This window comes from Haematobia irritans, chromosome 2, assembly GCF_050003625.1.
Source record: "Haematobia irritans isolate KBUSLIRL chromosome 2, ASM5000362v1, whole genome shotgun sequence".
NCBI classification, from domain to species: domain Eukaryota; kingdom Metazoa; phylum Arthropoda; class Insecta; order Diptera; family Muscidae; genus Haematobia; species Haematobia irritans.
Window position 1 is genome coordinate 144,615,584 of NC_134398.1, and position 19,072 is coordinate 144,634,655.

A 19,072-nucleotide genomic window follows, 5' to 3' on the forward strand; every position below is an offset into this window, starting at 1 on the left:
ATTTAATTTTGGAACAAAACATAATTTTTATCCCATTGTCAAAACACTTTCTTGACAAACTGTATATTTTATGGGGTCTTCGATGCGTTACAAACGGAATGACAAAGTTAATATACCCCATCCTATGGTGGAGGGTATAATAAAATGAATTCTATTGTTTTGTTTTCAAAAATGTATGCTACTTCAATTTTATTCAATCTACTCCACTTTTTTGCAAAATCTACTTCACTCAATTTTTCACTAGCGGCAGCACTGATTGAAGTGTACTCAGAGTGATCACGTCGAGTATGTTGCGAGAACAAAACTTCATAGAGTACTCCATGTACCATGTGCAGTTTCAGAAATACAAAAAAACAGTTACTCTCCATAATATATGTTTTGGTTTGTTATAAAGAACGGCAAACGTTAAGGTAAGTGTGTGACATACATAAATATATGAAATATGTGATATACATACATATCTATGATTAATAATAGTGGAAAGTTTTGCTTCGCACATAACTGAGAAATACTTGTGGTACCACGTGAAGTGAAGAGAATCCATGTTGTACTTTTTCTCAAGTACTTACATTTTTATTGTTCCTTTTTTTCGGAACACATATTGTTTCGGATAAGTACTTGGTGGTATTTGACAAGCAAGTGTTCTCTTCACTTCACTACTTGCGCTCCGAGAGAAAGACAGTGTATGTACTATATTCGACAGCGAATTGCATACATGTAGTGAAAAGTTATTCGATGCAGACCTCTATATCAAAACTTCTTAACATCGTTTTCTAAATTGTAAGTTAGTCCATTCGGGGTACATATTAAACAATAAAAGGCCGATTAAATACGTATATAATTCAGTTTGACAAAATTTTCTATAGAAATAAAATTTTGGCAAAATTTTCTATAGAAATAAAATTTTGATACAATTTTTTATAGAAATAAAATTTTGATAAAATTTTCTATAGAAATAAAATTTTGATAAAATATCCTATAGAAATAAAATTTTGATAAATTATCCTATAGAAATAACATTTTGACAAAATTTTCTATAGAAATAAAATTTTGACACAACTTTGTACAGTAATAAAATTTGGACAAAATTTCATATAAAAATAAAATTTTTGCAGATTATTTTTGGCGATTTGGACCATTTTTTGTATTATTGGCCATCGGCAATATATTACCATAGACCGATATGGACCAATTTTTGCATGGCTGTTAGCGGCCCTATACTAGCTCAATGTACCAAATTTCAACCGAATCGGATGAATTTTGCCCCTCCAAGAGGTTCCGGAGCTCAAATCTGGGTATCGAATTATATGGGGGCTATATATGTTTATGGACCGATACGGACCAATTTTTGCATGGTTGTTAGAACCATATACTAACACAACGTACCAAATTTCAACCGGATCGTATGAAATTTGCTCCTCCAAGAGGCTCTGGAGGTCAAATTTGGGGGTCGGTTTATATGGGGGCTATATATAATTATGGACAGATATGGACCAATTTTTGGATGGTTGTTAAAGACCATATACTAACACCACGTACCAAATTTCAACCGGATCGGATGAAATTTGCTACTCTTAGAGGCTCTGGAGGTCAAATTTGGGGATCGGTTTATATGGGGTCTATATATAATTATGAACCGATGTGGATCAATTTTTGCATGGTTGTTAGAGACCATACACGCTCACAAAAAATCGCTTCTGTAACATATACTCCCAAACATATTTTGCTTCAAGCATATACATTTTTGGGTATTGCCCAAACATTTATATGTTTGATCTCTTCCAATATATAATATGTTTGAAAGCATATTGGTCTAAACAATATATGTTTGGGTAGTCTAAGTTCCAAACATTTTGTATTTTTGCATCCAAATTCAATAATGTTGTCTTCCAAAAAACAATATGTTATTATGTGAACATATAATATGTTTGGAAGCATTTTGCACCCAAAAATATTATATGCTTAAAACAAATTCTCCCAAACAATATTGTGCTCAAAATTTTATTTATTTATTTATATATTTACAATCATAATGAATTATGAAAATAAACAGGTAATATAGGTGCTAACAACATAGGTTTTCGACCTGAATGCTCAAAATTTTGTTTCTGCCTAATTGTATATTCCCCCACATCTTTCTCACTTCCACGAGATTTTTAGTTCTTAACACTTTTTTCTGTGATACAAACATTGTAGAAGAAATTATTCAATTTTTTGATTTTTTTTATTTTAATTTTACCTTTTGCCGGACGGGGATTCGAACAGCGGACCACACAGTTTGTAAGGATCAAAGAAGTAGCAGATCAATTGCCCAAGGAAAAATAAAATGTTAATTTTGTAATAACAAGCAACATCCACCAACTTAATTCAATATCGCTCCCTGTTAAATAGCGCTCCAAGCTACTAAACACATATATGTTTATAGGCTATTTCTAAATTAATATATGTTTGCATCCAAGCATATTATATTTACAAACATTTTATGTCCCAAACATAATATGTTCTAACATATTAACATATATGTCCCAAACATGTTATGCTAGTTTATGAACATTATATGCTTGCACTCAAAAATATTGTGTTTAAAAATTTGTATTCCAAACATATAATGTTTATAGCCAAACATATGAAAAACAGTCTTTTTCATCCGTGTATACTAACACAACGTACCAAATTTCAACCGGGTCGGATGAAATTTGCTACTTTTAGAGGCTCTGGAGGTCAAATCTGGGGATCGGTTTATATGGGGACTATATGTAATTATGAAGCGATATGGACCAATTTTTGCATGGCTATTAGCGGCCCTATACTAGCTTAATGTACCAAATTTCAACCGAATCGGACGAATTGTGCTCCTCCAAGAGGCTCTGGAGGTCAAATTTGGGGGTCGGTTTTTATGGGGGCTATATATAATTATGGACCGATATGGACCAATTTTTGCATGGTTGTTAAAGACCATATACTAACACCACGTACCAAATTTCAACCGGATCGGATGAAATTTGCTACTCTTAGAGGCTCTGGAGGTCAAATTTGGGGATCGGTTTATATGGGGACTATATATAATTATGAACCGATGTGGACCAATTTTTGCATGGTTGTTAGAGACCATATACTAACACAACGTACCAAATTTCAACCGGGTCGGATGAAATTTGCTACTTTTAGAGGCTCTGGAGGTCAAATCTGGGTATCGGTTTATATGGGGACTATATATAATTATGAACCGATATGGACCAATTTTTGCATGGCTGTTAGCGGCCCTATACTAGCTCAATGTACCAAATTTCAACCGAATCGGACGAATTGTGCTCCTCCAAGAGGGTCTGGAGGTCAAATTTGGGGGTCGGTTTATATGGGGGCTATATATAATTATGGTCCGATATGGACCAATTTTTGCATGGTTGTTAGAGACCATATACTAACACAACGTACCAAATTTCAACCGGATCGGATGAAATTTACTCCTCCAAGAGGCTCTGGAGGTCAAATTTGGGGATCGGTTTATATGGGGCTATATATAATTATGGACCGATATGGACCAATTTTTGCATGATTGTTAGAGACCATATACTAACACCATGTACCAAATTTCAGCCAGATCGGATGAAATATGCTTCTCTTAGAGGCTCCGCAAGCTAAATCTGGGGGTCCGTTTATATGGGGCCTATACGTAAAAGTGGACCGACCAAATGGGCCATTTGCAATACCATCCGACCTACATCAATAACAACTACTTGTGCCAAGTTTCAAGTCGATAGCTTGTTTCATTCGGAAGATAGCGTGATTTCAACAGACGGATGGACGGACGGACATGCTTAGATCGACTCAGAATTTCATCACGACCCAGAATATATATAATCTATGGAGTCTTAGAGCAATATTTCGATATGTTACAAACGGAATAACAAAGTTAATATACCCCCATCCTATGGTGGAGGGTATAAAAATCGGCAATCGCAGATCTGATAGTATCAATTAAAAATTTAATTGGTCCTAATACAATAAATTTTTGTCCATTAGTTTTGTTTTAATCAAAAAAATTTATTAAAACAATTAAATATTTAATTGAATAAAAGTCCATGTTAAATAATTTAATTTGTGATATTTTTTCTATTCAGTTTATTGTAATATATATTGTGAGTGCCAACCGATTATATATTGAAACACTCAGAATTATCACAAGCATTAATAAAATGAGAAACTTTTTGGTCAAAACTGACCCTTTGTAAGCACACCAGGCGTTGCACCACGGTGCACCCTACACACACAATTTTTTTTTTCTGATTACATCACGAAATTAATTGATCCAATTAATTTTTTAATGGAAATGTCTTCAATCAAGGAAATGATAGTATAAATTAAATATTAATTGATCCAATTAAAAAATTAATTGATACTATAATTTTATGTGAATTAAAAAATTTGTTGAATCAATTAAATTTTTAATTGAATATTTTTTAAAACTCAATTAAAATTTTAATTGGAAAAATTTTCGTCAAATTTTTTTCTGTGTAGGTTCTGCCTGATTTGCAAATTATATAAATTTCTAAGCAATTTTCCTTATATAACCACGACTACATAAGAATTAATTTTGCTATGGAGATTTTAAACTATACGGACTCATCTAAAGTTCCATCACGTAGAATTTAATGTACACAATGTTGACATATTGCATAAAATATCCCACCGCCATATCGTGAAAGCATTTAATAGTCATTGAAGCAACTATGAAAAAACAAAAACAGCGACTCTTTTTAGTTATTTTATTCCCAGACAACCATTGAACCATTGAATATATACAAACTTCTAATCATTTTGTTTATTAAGATGCCCAAGGAATAACTCCTTTATTGCCTCTATACAATATTGTGTCGTCATCGCTTGATATCTTTGCAAAAGAAATAAAAGTGAAAGCGAATCTTGTGAGAAACAAAAAGAAAGAGAATAATTCATTAGTATTCGGGAAAAATAGAAAAGACTGTAATATTTACAACACATACCTACACAGAAAAAAATGCCATCAAAATATTTGATTGAAGTTGAAAATCAATTAAAAAACAAGTATATACGGCCGTAAATTCGGCCAGGCCGAATCTTATGTACCCTCCACCATGGATTGCGTAGAAACTTCTACGAAAGACGGTCATTCACAATCGAATTACTTGGGTTGTGGAATCTTGAACCTTCTTAACATCGTTTTCAAAATTGTGAGTTAGTCCATACGTGGTATATATTAGACAAAAAAGTTATGTATAGTGAAGTCTACAAATAATTACGAATCGATATGGACTTTTTGCACGGTACGTAGAGAGCCAGAATTGAAATATGGGGGTCGCTTATATTATGAACTTTATATGGACCAATTTTTGTGTGATTGGGGATCGACTTATCTGAGGGCTATATATAACTATAGACCGATATGGACCTAGTTAGGCATGGTTGTTAACGGCCATATACTAGAACAATGTGCCAAATTTCAACTCACTCGGATGAAATTTGCTCCTCCAAGAGGCTCCAAAACCAAATCTCGGGATCGGTTTATATGGGTGCTATATATGATTATGGACTGATATGGACCACTTTTGGCATGGTTGTTAAATATCATATACTACCACCACGTACCAAATTTCAACCAGATCGGAACAATTTTGCTTCTCCAAAAGGCACCGGAGGTCACATCTGGGGATCGCTTTATATGGGAGCTATATATAATTATGGACTGAAAGAACCAATTCCTGCATGGTTGTTGTATACCATATACTAACATCACGTACCAAATTTCAACCGAATGGGAAGAATTTTGCTCTTCCAAGGGGCTCCGGAGGTCAAATCTTTGGATCGGTTTATATGGGGCCTATATATAATTATGGACCGATATCGACCAACTTTTGAATGGGAGTTTGAGGCCATATATTAACACCACGTACCAAATTTCAACTGAATCAGATGAATTTTGGTCTTCCAAGAGGCTCCGGAGGTCAAATCTGGTGATCGGTTTATATGGGGGCTATACATAATTATGGACCGATGTGGACCAATTTTTGCATGGTTGTTAGGGACCATATACTAACACCATGTACCAAATTTCAGCCGGATCGGATGAAATTTGCTTCTCTTAGAGGCTCCACAAGCCAAATCGGGGGATCGGTTTATATGGGGGCTATATATAATTATGGACCGATGTGGACCAATTTTTGCATGGTTGTTAAAGACCATATACTAACACCATGTCCCAAATTTCATCCGATCCGGCAACTACAACAACAACTACTTGTGCCAAGTTTCAAGTCGATAGCTTGTTTCGTTCGGAAGTTAGCGTGATTTCAACAGACGGACGGACGGACATGCTCAGATCGACTCAGAATTTCACCACGACCCAGAATATATATACTTTATGGGGTCTTAGAGCAATATTTCGATGTGTTACAAACGGAATGGCAAAGTCAATATACCCCCATTCTATGGTGGAGGGTATAATATAGAAACTAATTATTTCTGAATAGAATTTTCAATTACATGTGTTCTTATTTGCAAATATATTTTTAGTTTATTTAAAATTTGGATAATTAATAGTTTAGTTAAAAAAATAATAAATTTCCAACGATTTTCAAAATTGGATTGAAAAATTAATTGTATCCGTTTATTATACCCTCCACCATAGGATGGGGGGTATATTAACTTTGTCATTCCGTTTGTAACACATCGAAATATTGCTCTAAGACCCCATAAAGTATATATATTCTGGGTCGTGGTGAAATTCTGAGTCGATCTAAGCATGTCCGTCCGTCCGTCTGTTGAAATCACGCTATCTTCCGAACGAAACAAGCTATCTACTTGAAACTTGGCACAAGTAGTTGTTCTTGATGTAGGTCGGATGGTATTGCAAATGGGCCATATCGGTCCACTTTTACGTATAGCCCCCATATAAACGGACCCTCAGATTTGGCTTGCGGAGCCTCTAAGAGAAGCATATTTCATCCGATCCGGCTGAATTTTGTTACATGGTGTTGGTATATGGTCTCCAAACACCACGCAAAATTTGGTCCACATCGGTCCACAATTATATATAGCCCCCATATAAACCGATCCCCAGATTTGGCTTGCGGGGCCTCAAAGAGAAGCAAATTTAATCCGATCCGGCTGAAATTTGGTACATGGAGTTAGTATATGGTCTCTAACAACTATGCCAAAATTGGTCCAAATCGGTCAATAATTATATAAAGCTCCCATATAAACCGATCCCCCGATTTGGCTTGCGGAGCCTCTAAGAGAAGCAAATTTCATCCGATCCGGCTGAAATTTGGTACATGGTGTTAGTATATGGTCTCTAATGACCATGCAAAAATTGTTCCACACCGGTGCATAATTATATATAGAACCCATTTAAACCGATCCCCAGATTTGAACTCTGTAGCCTCTTGGAGGAGTAAAATTCATCTGATTCAGTTGATATTTGGTACGTGATGTTAATATATGGCCTCAAACACGCATGCAAAAATTGGTCGAAATCGGTCCATAATTATATATAGCCCCCATATAAACCGATCACCAGATTTGACCTCCGGAGCCTCTTGGAAAACCAAAATTCATCTGATTCAGTTGATATTTGGTACCTGGTGGTAGTATATGATATTTAACAACCATGCCAAAAGTGGTCCATATCATTCCATAATCATATATAGCCCCCATATAAACCGATCCCGAGATTTGGTTTTGGAGCATCTCGGAGGAGCAAATTTCATCCGAGTCTGTTGAAACTTGGTACATTGTGCTAGTATATGGCCGTTAACAACCATATCGGTCTATAGTTATATATAGCCCTCAGATAAATCGATCCCCAATCACACAAAAATTGGTCTATATCAAGTTTATAATTGTATATAGCCCCCATATAAGCGACCCCCATATTTCAAATCTGGCTCCCTACGCACCGTGCAAAAGTCCATATCCATTCGTAATTATTTGTAGACTTACTTACACATACCTTTTTTGTCTAATATATACCACGTATGGACTAACTCACAATTTAGAAAACGCTTTAAGATACCATAACCCAAGTAATTCGATTGTGGATGACAGTCTTTCGTAGAAGTTTCTACGCTATCCATGGTGGAGGGTACATAAGATTCGGCCTGGCCGAACTTACGGCCATATATACTTGTTTGTACTAGAATCATTAAATTTTGAATTCAAATCCAAAGAAAAATACAAAAAACAAAATTAAAAAAAAAAAAGCTAAATCGCTTGAAAATTTCTTCAATTAAAGGTAAACTAATTATTGATAAATAAATTATTTTTGATTTAAAAAATTAATTGAGTTTTGTGGCAAAAATCTATTAAATTTTTAATTGAGAACAACACAAAAAAATATGGTTTTTCTTCAATTACGGAATTATTTGTTCCAATTAATTTTTAATTGGAATTTCTTCAATCACAGAAATTATAGTATCAATCATTAACATAAATTAAAAAATTATTTGATCCAATTAAAAAATTAATTAATACTATAAATTTCTGTGATTGATTTTTGTTTCAATTAAAAATTTGTTGAACCAATTAAATTTTTCATTGAAATTTTTTTTGAATTCAATTAAAATTTGAGTTGGAAAAATGTTGGTGATATTTTTTTAAATGAATTAAAACAAAATAGTTAAGAAATTGAGGGAAAATTCATTTGATTTTTTAATGAAGAATATTTTTAATTTCTAAATAATTCTGTGATTGATAATATCATTTTCGTGATAAGTTATTGCATATATTTCCAAAACACAGAAGGAGACGAGATAGACACATGGTGTCCTTGGCAATAATGCTCAGGACCGACACCTGAGAACGGTTGCCAGTGTTGGTAGAATTCTACCAAAAATGGTAGATTTTATGCTGTTTGGTAGATTGGTAAAGTTATTGAAGTTTTGGAGGATTTTGCAAAAAATTCTCCAACTAAGAGATACTTCAATTTGCAATAGAAATAAAATTTTGAGAAAATTATCTATAGAAATAAAATTGTATAAACGTTTCAATAGGAATAAAATTTTTACAAAATTATCTATAGAAGTAAAAGTTATGACAAAATTTTGATGTTAAATGTTAAATTTTTGTTTTGTTTTTATTCAGTCTGTTTGTTTCAAAATGCATTGATCATATATGAGGCGCATTCGAGATTGTTTTTGTACGAACTACATTATTGTACTCTAGTACATGTAATGATATTTTGACTCATATATGAGCCTATCATTACTCATAAATTATTTTGATCTTATGGAAAGGCTTAGTAATACATATAATCTAATAATTGAAATGAGTAGATCCTATAATGAAGAGAACTGATGAGGATGTGAAAATCCGAGACAGCTGTCCCAACCATTTTGGACAACATTTTTGCCTTTCCGTAACATCATAATAAATAATGAGTAATGATAGGCTCATATAAGAGCAATAATATCATTACATGTACTAGATTATGATAATGTACTTCGTGCAACAATAGTCTCGAATGAGCGTCATAGATGATTGCTGTTAAATTTTGAGAAAATTTTCTATAGAAATGAAATTTTGACAAAATTTTCTAAAGAAATACATTTTTGAAAAAAAATTTCTATAGAAATGATATTTTGACGAAATTTGCTATAGAAATAAAATTTTGAGAAAACTGTCTATAGAAATGATGTTTTTACGAAATTTTCTATAAAAATAAAATTTTGAAAAAATTTTCTATAAAATTAAAATTTTAAAAAAATTTTCTAAAAAAATACAACTTTGAAAAAATTTTGTAAAGAAATAAAATTTTTAGAGTTTTTTTTACAGAAATAAAATTTTATAAAATTTGCTATAAAAATAAAATATTGACAAAATTTTCTATAGAAAATAAATTTTGACAAAATTTTCTCTAGAAATAACATTTTATCAAAATGTTCTATAAATTCAATATCTGAAAAAAATTAATTTCGATCATACTATCAAAATCCTTTTTTGTAAAAGTAGTAACTTTGCCTTAAAGATGCAAGCTAAAATCCTTATAACATTTAAAATTGAACACATTTACAATTTAAGGATATTCATACACTTTTCGCTAGCAGTATACTGACCACAAAACTTTAATGAAAACCTTCAAAATAAGATTTTTTTTTAATTTGGTAGGTTTTTGTTAAAATGTTCTTATAATTTTGGTAGATTATTTTTGACACGAGTGGCAACCGTGCTCCTGAGTCGATCTATCCATGTCCGTCCGTCCGTCCATCCGTCTGTCTGTGAACATATTTTTTGGTCTAGGACGCAGTTTTAGTCCAATCGACTTCAAATTTGGAACAAGTATGTGTTTTTACTCTGAATAGAACCCTATCGATTTTGCTCCATGTTTAGATTCGCAAGATTTACACTCATCATATCATAAGACCACAGAGGCCATAGTTTCATTCCGATTTACGTCAAGCATTGCTTGTCAATTTTGGTTTCAATCTGTTCAAACTTAGATATAGCTTCCCCATATACCAGGTTGGCTGATAAGTCCCAGGTCTAACAAAGAAAACCATTTTTTTTTTTGTCAAAATTCGTTTTTATTATTCAACATAGTTCCCTTCAAGAGCGATACAACGATTATAACGACCTTCCAATTTTTTGATACCATTTTGGTAGTACTCCTTCGGTTTTGCCTCAAAATAGGTCTCAGTTTCGGCGACCACCTCTTCATTGCAGCCAAATTTTTTTCCCTGCGATCATCCTTTTGAGGTCTGACAACAAGAAAAAGTCACTGGGGGGCAGATCTGGAGAATACGGTGGATGGGGAAGCAATTCGAAGCTCAATTCATAAATTTTTGCCATCGTTCTCAATGTATTGTGGCACGGTGCGTTGTGTTGGTGCGTTGTCTTGCCGCGATTTCGACCTTCAAACGCTCCAATAACGCCATATAATTGTCACTGTTGATGGTTTTTCCCTTCTCAAGATAATCGATAAAAATTATTCCATGCGCATCCCAAAATACAGAGGCCATTACTTTGCCAGCGGACTTTTGAGTCTTTCCACGCTTCGGAGACGGTTCACCGGTCGCTGTCCACTCAGCCGACTGTCGATTGGACTCAGGAGTATAGTGATGGGGCCATGTTTCATCCATTGTCACATATCGACGGAAAAACTCGGGTGTATTACGAGTTAACAGCTGCAAACACCGCTCAGAATCATCAACACGTTGTTGTTTTTGGTCAAATGTTAGCTCGCGCGGCACCCATTTTGCACAGAGCTTCCGCATATCCAAATATTGATGAATGATATGACCAACACGTTCCTTTGATATCTTTAAGGCCTCTGCTCGATCTCGATCAACTTCATTTTACGGTCATTCAAAATCATTTTGTGGATTTTTTTGATGTTTTCGTCGGTAACCACCTCTTTCGGGCGTCCACTGCGTTCACCGTCCTCCGTGCTCATTTCACCACGCTTGAATTTTGCATACCAATCAATTATTGTTGATTTCCCTGGGGCAGAGTCCGGAAACTCATTATCAAGCCAAGTTTTTGCTTCCACCATATTTTTCCCCTTCAGAAAACAGTATTTTATCAAAACACGAAATTCCTTTTGTTTCCATTTTTTTCACAATAACAAAAGTTGCTTCACAAAAGACGCTCTATCTCACAAACTAATTGACTTACAGACGTCAAATTTTGACACGAATCCTTTGAAGGTTGGTACTATATAAAAATAATATGCATTTAATACTAGCGACGCCATCTATGTGTCAGACCGGGGACTTATCAGCCAACCTGTTATAGCACCCAACACATTTAACGGATGTGATATGGTATCGAAAATTTAGATCTACAAAGTGGTGCAGGGTATAATATAGTCGGCCCCGCCCGACTTTAGACTTTCCTTACTTGTTTTTTCTGAAGTCATGCGACTGTTATTTATACTGACCAGATTTCGAAAAAAATCCCAAATAAAATCCCAAATTTGCTTCAAATTCCCCCTATCAAATCGCGAAGTCACTAACTTAACAAATTTCGTCCCTATTCAAAATATCCAATTTGGGAAAAAAATCCTCAATACTGGTAAATCTGGCACCAGCAGTAGCACTTATCGCTCTCTTTTTACCAGCACTATGGCCACTGGAAAAAAATGTATTTGCTGTTGCCATTTTCAGTCAGTCTCATGTTTTGTTCCCCAAGATTTAGTTTCCAACTTTCCACATTAGTTTTACTCCCAATCTCCAGTAAATCTTTTCAACGAATCGAAATACAAGATATCGAAACCGATTAATCGGTTCCACACTAATACATTCACACATACGCATCGTAATAACATCAAGTTTGGTTGAATGACTTAAATTCCCGAAATACTCCCAACTAAATATCAAGGATATATAAAACATAAAACGAAAATTACAAGAATAAAAGACGAACATTGGTAACAAAGCAAATCGAAGAAACTTGACCAAAACGAATACGTAAATCCAAACGAATGAAATATGTATAACTCCCCTAAGGTTATCGACAACATGACTTTTCTCCTCGATGCCAACAAAATTGCGAACCGATGAAAAATTTTTATGAGAAAACAAACGAATAACTACGACATAAGGTTATTGGTTAGCACAATGACACACTATTCAAATGTAGGGAAGTGGTGCAAAATCCAAATGAAAGCTTTTGCCAAACTTTTGCGTATACTACGCGACAAAAGCAAACATTACGAAAGTACATATGTATGTGTTATAGTAGGGAAGAAGTTATGCCTCCAGAACAAAAGAGAGGGAGAAAGAGAGAGATAATACAACAATTAAAGAGAGAAATATTACGTAAAGTTGTCAAATGATATATTACTCCTTCCAATAACATATAGAATAGAAAAGAGAGTTCGATTTCTTCAAAAAATACAGGGTGTTCCAAATACTTTAAATGGTCGAAATATTTCCCAAGTATCTGTTATCCAATAAAATATATGTATTGCAACAAGCTATTTAGTTTAGAAAGTTAGCTTGATTTCTATAATTATACTTCGCAGCACAAAAAGAGCTTCCAAAGAAGTAGTTTGGATCCCCAATTTGTGTTCCTGAAGTAGTGCAAACTTGGATCATCTCCAATGAATTTTGCATGGGCTTGTCTTAGGACGAAAGTACTCCATTTTAGGATCCTTTGCGTTGCTTTAGAAGTTGTGCCTTGGAAGTTCATTTGGATGAAGAAATTTAAAAAACTAAAAAGCAATTTTTTTCTAAATACACTTTTTATACCCACCACTATAGAATGGTGACTGGGGTATAATAAGTTTGTCATTCCGTTTGTAACACATCGAAATATCGATTTCCGACTATATAAAGTATATATATTCTTAATCAGGGAGAAATTCTAAGACGATATAACGATGTCCGTCTGTCCGTCTGTCTGTCTGTCTGTCTGTTGTAATCACGCTACAATCTTCAATAATGAAGCAATCGTGCTGAAATTTTGCACGAACTCGTCTTTTGTCTGCAGGTCAAGTTCGAAGATGGGCTATATCGGTCCAGGTTTTGATATAGTCCCCATATAAACCGACCTCCCGATTTGGGGTCTTGGGCTTATAGAAATCGTAGTTTTTATCCAATTTGCCTGAAATTTGAAATCTAGAGGTATTTCATGACCATAAAAAGGTGTGCCAAAAATGGTGAGTATCGGTCCATGTTTTGGTATAGCCCCCATATAGACCGATTTCCCGATTTTACTTCTTGGACTTCTAGAATCCGAAGTTTTTATCCTATTTGCCTGAAATTGAAAATCTAGAGATATTTTCTGGTCATAAAGAGGTGTGCCGAAATATTCTGGTATTCTAGGCTCACAAAAACGTCTATAGGATTAAGTTTTTATCGGTCCTTTTGATAATGCCTCCATATAGACCGACTTCACTTCTTGAGGGTGTAGAAGGCGCACTGATCATGAAAATTGATTGAAACTCAAAGTAAAATTTCCAGATTTTACTTCTACAGATTTAAGATTTCAAATCAAGACGTTATTTTATAATTTTCTTGCACTTACAGGAGATGTTAATGATTCCTCTAAAACTCAAACAAAAATGGTTCTTATAAATCCAGAATCTGATATAGTCCTCATAGGTGAAATCTTTAAATTTATCTTCGGGATGTGTCCTCAAGTCCTCAAGCCCTCCTGAAATTTCAAAGAAAACCCTAATATTTGGTTCATGGTGGTGGGTATTTAAGATTCGGCCCGGCCGAACTTACACACAAAAAAATAATAAATTTATTTTATGAATAGTGTTCACAAAATTTTTCCAAACACGGGATTCATAAATTATATGAAAACAATTCATAAAATCAAAAATACAGGTTTTCATTGACTATGAATGTGTACATAATATGAATGGAAATTTTAATATTACAAATGAAGTATACATATTTTTGTCATTGAAAAATATGTACCTTTACATAATATGTACTAAAAGCGTCATTCATTATATGCAACTTTTCTTTTAATTTTTTTCTCCTGATTCTTAATGCCTGCATAATTGGTCAAAATGTATGAACACATTTATTAAAACCCGCATTAGAGCCCAGCCAGCAAAGAACATCATTTTATAATATTTTATATTATTGATAAACATGAGCACCGACGCCTCCAGTTAAAATCGCGACGGCGACTCAAACTGTACTGAAAAACTCAAATACATCAAACTCGTGTGTTACCTTCAAAACGTTATGTTTCGTTTTTTGTTGTCTCGTATTATATGCTTGTGTTGTATACATATGAGGGAAACTCTATGTTGTGGCTCTCTCACGCTAAGAGAAAACCAGTATTATTGATATATTAAGTAAAATTTCATTAATTTTATGAAACCGTCTCTATATATAATTAAAAGATTCATAATTTCATAACAAGTATTTATGAAAACAATATATTATGTAAGTGTACACATTTGTTATGAAAAAGTCCATAAATTTATAAAAATGTACAAATTTATGTACAAATTCATATTTTATTTTTTTGTGTGTAGTGCTGTATATACTTGTTATTTTTATCATTATTTTTTGTTACACTTTTATTTTCTTATTACATATCTAATTTTTATAAATTGAAAACCTGGGTTAAACCTAGGTCTGTTGGCACCATAACCGAATACCTTAGCACCCTCAGCCACAAACGCCATTAAAACCCAGCAAAATAAACATCGCCAAAAAAGTAATGAAAATGTTCTTTTTGGATCCGGAAGTGCTGCAAAATTGGCGCAGAAGGGATGAATTTAATATGGTCTGTCATAGGACGAATGTCCACCATTTCAACAGCCGTTGCACTGAATATGCATCACTTCTTTAGGTGTGATCCGAATTCAGTGCTTTGGATGTGAATTAAAAAATGTTGTAATATTTTGATAAATAAATAAATTTTTATCCATTCCAATGCTTGCCCGAAACGCTTCACCTCAAATATTAAAAAATCGCAATTCTTCCAGAATGGATTTAATTTTATTTTGTGGCAAAGTTTAAATAAATTTTACCATTTTGCTAATCGTTAATCTGTTTTTAACCTATTTGAAACAACAAAGTTAAAAATACCCTTTAAAATATGAAAAAACGAGTTATAAAAAATTGAATTAAAAGAACTTCTTTCTTTTAACTTTAAAAGCACTTCCAAACGTTATACCTTTGGAAGTACTTCCAAATTTTGTTACTGGGTATGTATAATATTCAAAAACTAGTTTCAAGTGTATGCGATATATATATATTAATATGTTAGAACATGTTAATGCTTGGGATATTCAATTCTTAAATATAATGTTTTTGGATGCAAATACATGTTAATTATGCTAAGAAACGGCAGAGAGAGGGAGAGAATAGCGAAAAAAGTTAAAGATGCCAACGGAGATAGATAACATAACACAGTGAGAGAATTAAATGAGAGCACATGGTGCTCAACTTGAGAAATATATTTTGTTGTGGATAAGTGTGATTGCATCGAAGTTGGTACAGTTGTTAGAATTCTACCAAAAATGGTAGATTTTTTACTGTTTTGGAGATTGGTTTGATGTTTTGGAAGATATCAAAAATTAAGAGGTACTTCAATATCATATAGAAATGAAATTTTGAACAAATTTTCTAAATTTTGGAAAAATCTTCTAGAGAATTTTGTCGAAATTTTTTGTAAAAATAAATTTTTGACACAATTATCCATACAAATGAAATTTTGGCAAACTTTAAAATTTAAAATTAAATAAAAATTAAATTTTGAGCAAAATTTTCGAAGAAATAAAATGTAGGCAAAATTTTCCATAGAAATAAAATGTTAGGAACTTGCATACACAAGGTCGTGGGTTCGACCGAACACCAAAAAGTTTTTCAGCGGTGGATTATCCCACCTCAGTAATGCTGGTGACATTTCTGAGTGTTTCAAAACTTCTCTAAGTGGTTTCAATGCAATGTGAAACCACGGCTATAAAAAGGAGGTCCCTTGTCATGGAGCTTAACATGGAATCGGGCAGTACTCAGTGATAGGAGAGAAGTTCACCACTGTGATATCAATGGACTGAATAATCTAAGTGAGCCTGATACAACGGGCTGCCACCTAACCTATGCCATTTATAAAGGTTCATATTCCCATATACATGTATTTAAATCTAAACCGATTTAGACAAAATTTGTAGTCGTGCATTTATGATAGATATGTATTAGAAGTATACAAAAATTGAGTCATTTTGTCAAGTTTTCGACTTAGCAGTGGCGATTTTACAAAGAAAATGTGTGTATATATGGTAATTTTTTACCCAAATAGGAAGACCATATATATGGGAGCTTTGTCTAAAACTGAGCCGATTTTTACCAAATTTGGATACAATGGCAATTTTATTCTCTGCGCAAAATTTCATTTAAATCGGAAAAAAATATGACTTTAATAATTCAGAAAATTTCTTTAAAATTAATGAAATTGTCTTTATGTTTGTTGTCTTTTTGCACAACAAATATAAAGACAAAGATATATATGGGAGCTATATCTAAATCTGAGCTGATTTCCACCAAATTTAGCACAATTTACGACACTATCAGATGTACTCCTTGTGCAAAATCTGAAGCAAATCAGTGTAAAACTCTTGCTTCTGGGGCCATATAAGTGCATATCGGATGAAATTTGGGACCTTAAAAAAATATATGCTGAGGATAAAACATAATATGTTTGCGCACTAAACTTGTTTTGAGTGTAGGTATAAGATTGGTATAAGTCATTTTAATTAATTATCACACATTTGCTTGTCAGTGTTTTAGGTTCACATAAGTCACATATACAAAACACACTCACAGCAAAATATATATGAAATTCTAACGCCACCATAATAAAAGAGAAAAAAGCCTTCCACAGTTACTTCAAAAGCTTTCTATTCATTCATTAACTCTCTGCCTCAAATATTTCTCTTTGAACCTCTTTCACACTCTCATTATTTAGATAGGACTCTCCCATACATTTGAATAACCAACTTTTTCCCACAGCTACTTCTACTTAATTCTCTATGAGCGAATGTAACACTGAGACTCGTGCTCATATAATTTTGTATACCTCCCAATAGGGATAGGAAAATATTTTCAAATGTAATTTCACATTGTCATCTGAACATTTAACATCGCGAGACGGCGGTTGAATAGAATCAGAAAAAAAGACTCAAACTCAAGTTTTGAAGACGAATAGAAGAAAGAAAAAAGCAATAACCGCAAACAAATACGCACATATACCTACTCTACACCCACCCATAGAGGAGTGCCTGCAAAAGACCCCCTCTCCCATACACTCCACAAAAGTCAGCACACAGAACACACACACATAAACACTTTCAAACGCTGCATACATACTCACACACAGCTTCCGAAAAGAAACGATTTTGTGTGCGAGCAACGACTCTCGATTACATAGCCTGGCAGTCAGTCATCATTTGGTCGGTTAGTCAAAACGGGCAAATTTGAAATTGAAATTTAGAAAATAAAATCGAAAATAGTAAGAAAATCACAACGATAAAATAAACGCATTTTTTTCTAAATAAAATTTTGTGACTATCTACAATAGTCGTAATTGACGAACGCCATTAGAACCTAAAAAATAAACAACAAAATCCCAAGTAAAATTTAATCGAATTCGTTTGAATAAAAGAAGAAAAATTCCTCCACATACATACAAACGTGCGCACATATGCCCAAAAAGACTAAAAAAAATCTGTATTGAGAAAAATTTATTTGTGAAAAAGAACGAAATTTAATGAAAAAAAATATAAGAAAAAATTCTAGTGAGAATATTTAAAAGAAAGTGTTTGAAATTTTGCAATAAAATAATTGTATTTTAAATTCCTATCACAAAATTTACTTCTTTGCTAGGAGGCCAACAAACCGAAAGGATCAAGGATTTGACAAATAATAGTAACTGGGAAATAAAACCAATACCACCATCACCTACAGCAATATGCAGTCTTTAATTGTTATCAGTATAATGGTGCTGATGTTAGCCGTTCAGCAAGGTAAGCCCTCTATGGTCTCCATAATTAAATTCATGTTTTTTTCAAAAGTCAGTCATTCACTCTCCTGCGTCCGGTAAACTTTAAAGGTCATTAGGTAACCTCTTGATTTGGAAAGCATGTCAGCCAAATATAACTGGCGGTGTTACATAATACTAAAACGGTCATAAAAAACGAGTATATATAAAGTATAAACCTGACCCTCTTCGTAACCCCTCATGAACCTACCCACCCCACTACCTTGGCACTCTGTAAACCTATACCACCCTCTTTCGTTTATGCCTGTTATGATATTCACTTTACATACATACAAACCTAAGAATATACAGGCCAAACACGGAATTCCTTATGCCTCCTATTTCAATGGCATTCATAAAAAAAATTCCTCCCCACCGCCCCACATGTTTAAAGTCAATGAATAGAAATTTTTATTAAAGAAATGTTTATTTAATTCCCCCCACTCAAAGCTCAAAAGAAGAAAAACGGAAATACTTAGACGAAATCTAATCCCACATAAATATTGTCACTTAATCCCCTCCAAGAATGATAACCGCCGACGTCAATCTTCGGGAGCGAACATATGACAGAGTCACCCCCTGCATACTT

General features: G+C 33.6%; 1 protein-coding gene across 2 annotated transcripts in view; it reads left to right on the top strand.

Moving 5' to 3' along the window:
* The first annotated feature begins 17,549 nt into the window (after positions 1-17,549).
* LOC142226433 (UPAR/Ly6 domain-containing protein CG9338) overlaps positions 17,550-19,072 on the top strand; it is a 54,860-nt gene continuing 53,337 nt past the window's right edge. The window contains exons 1-2 of one of the 2 annotated variants that reach the window (XM_075296452.1): positions 17,550-17,955; positions 18,330-18,469. In XM_075296452.1, coding sequence (XP_075152567.1) covers positions 18,415-18,469 — 55 coding nt within the window. In that variant the 5' untranslated portion in view covers positions 17,550-17,955; positions 18,330-18,414. The remainder of the gene's footprint in view (positions 17,956-18,329; positions 18,470-19,072) is intronic. The other variant, XM_075296453.1, reaches the window with a different exon arrangement.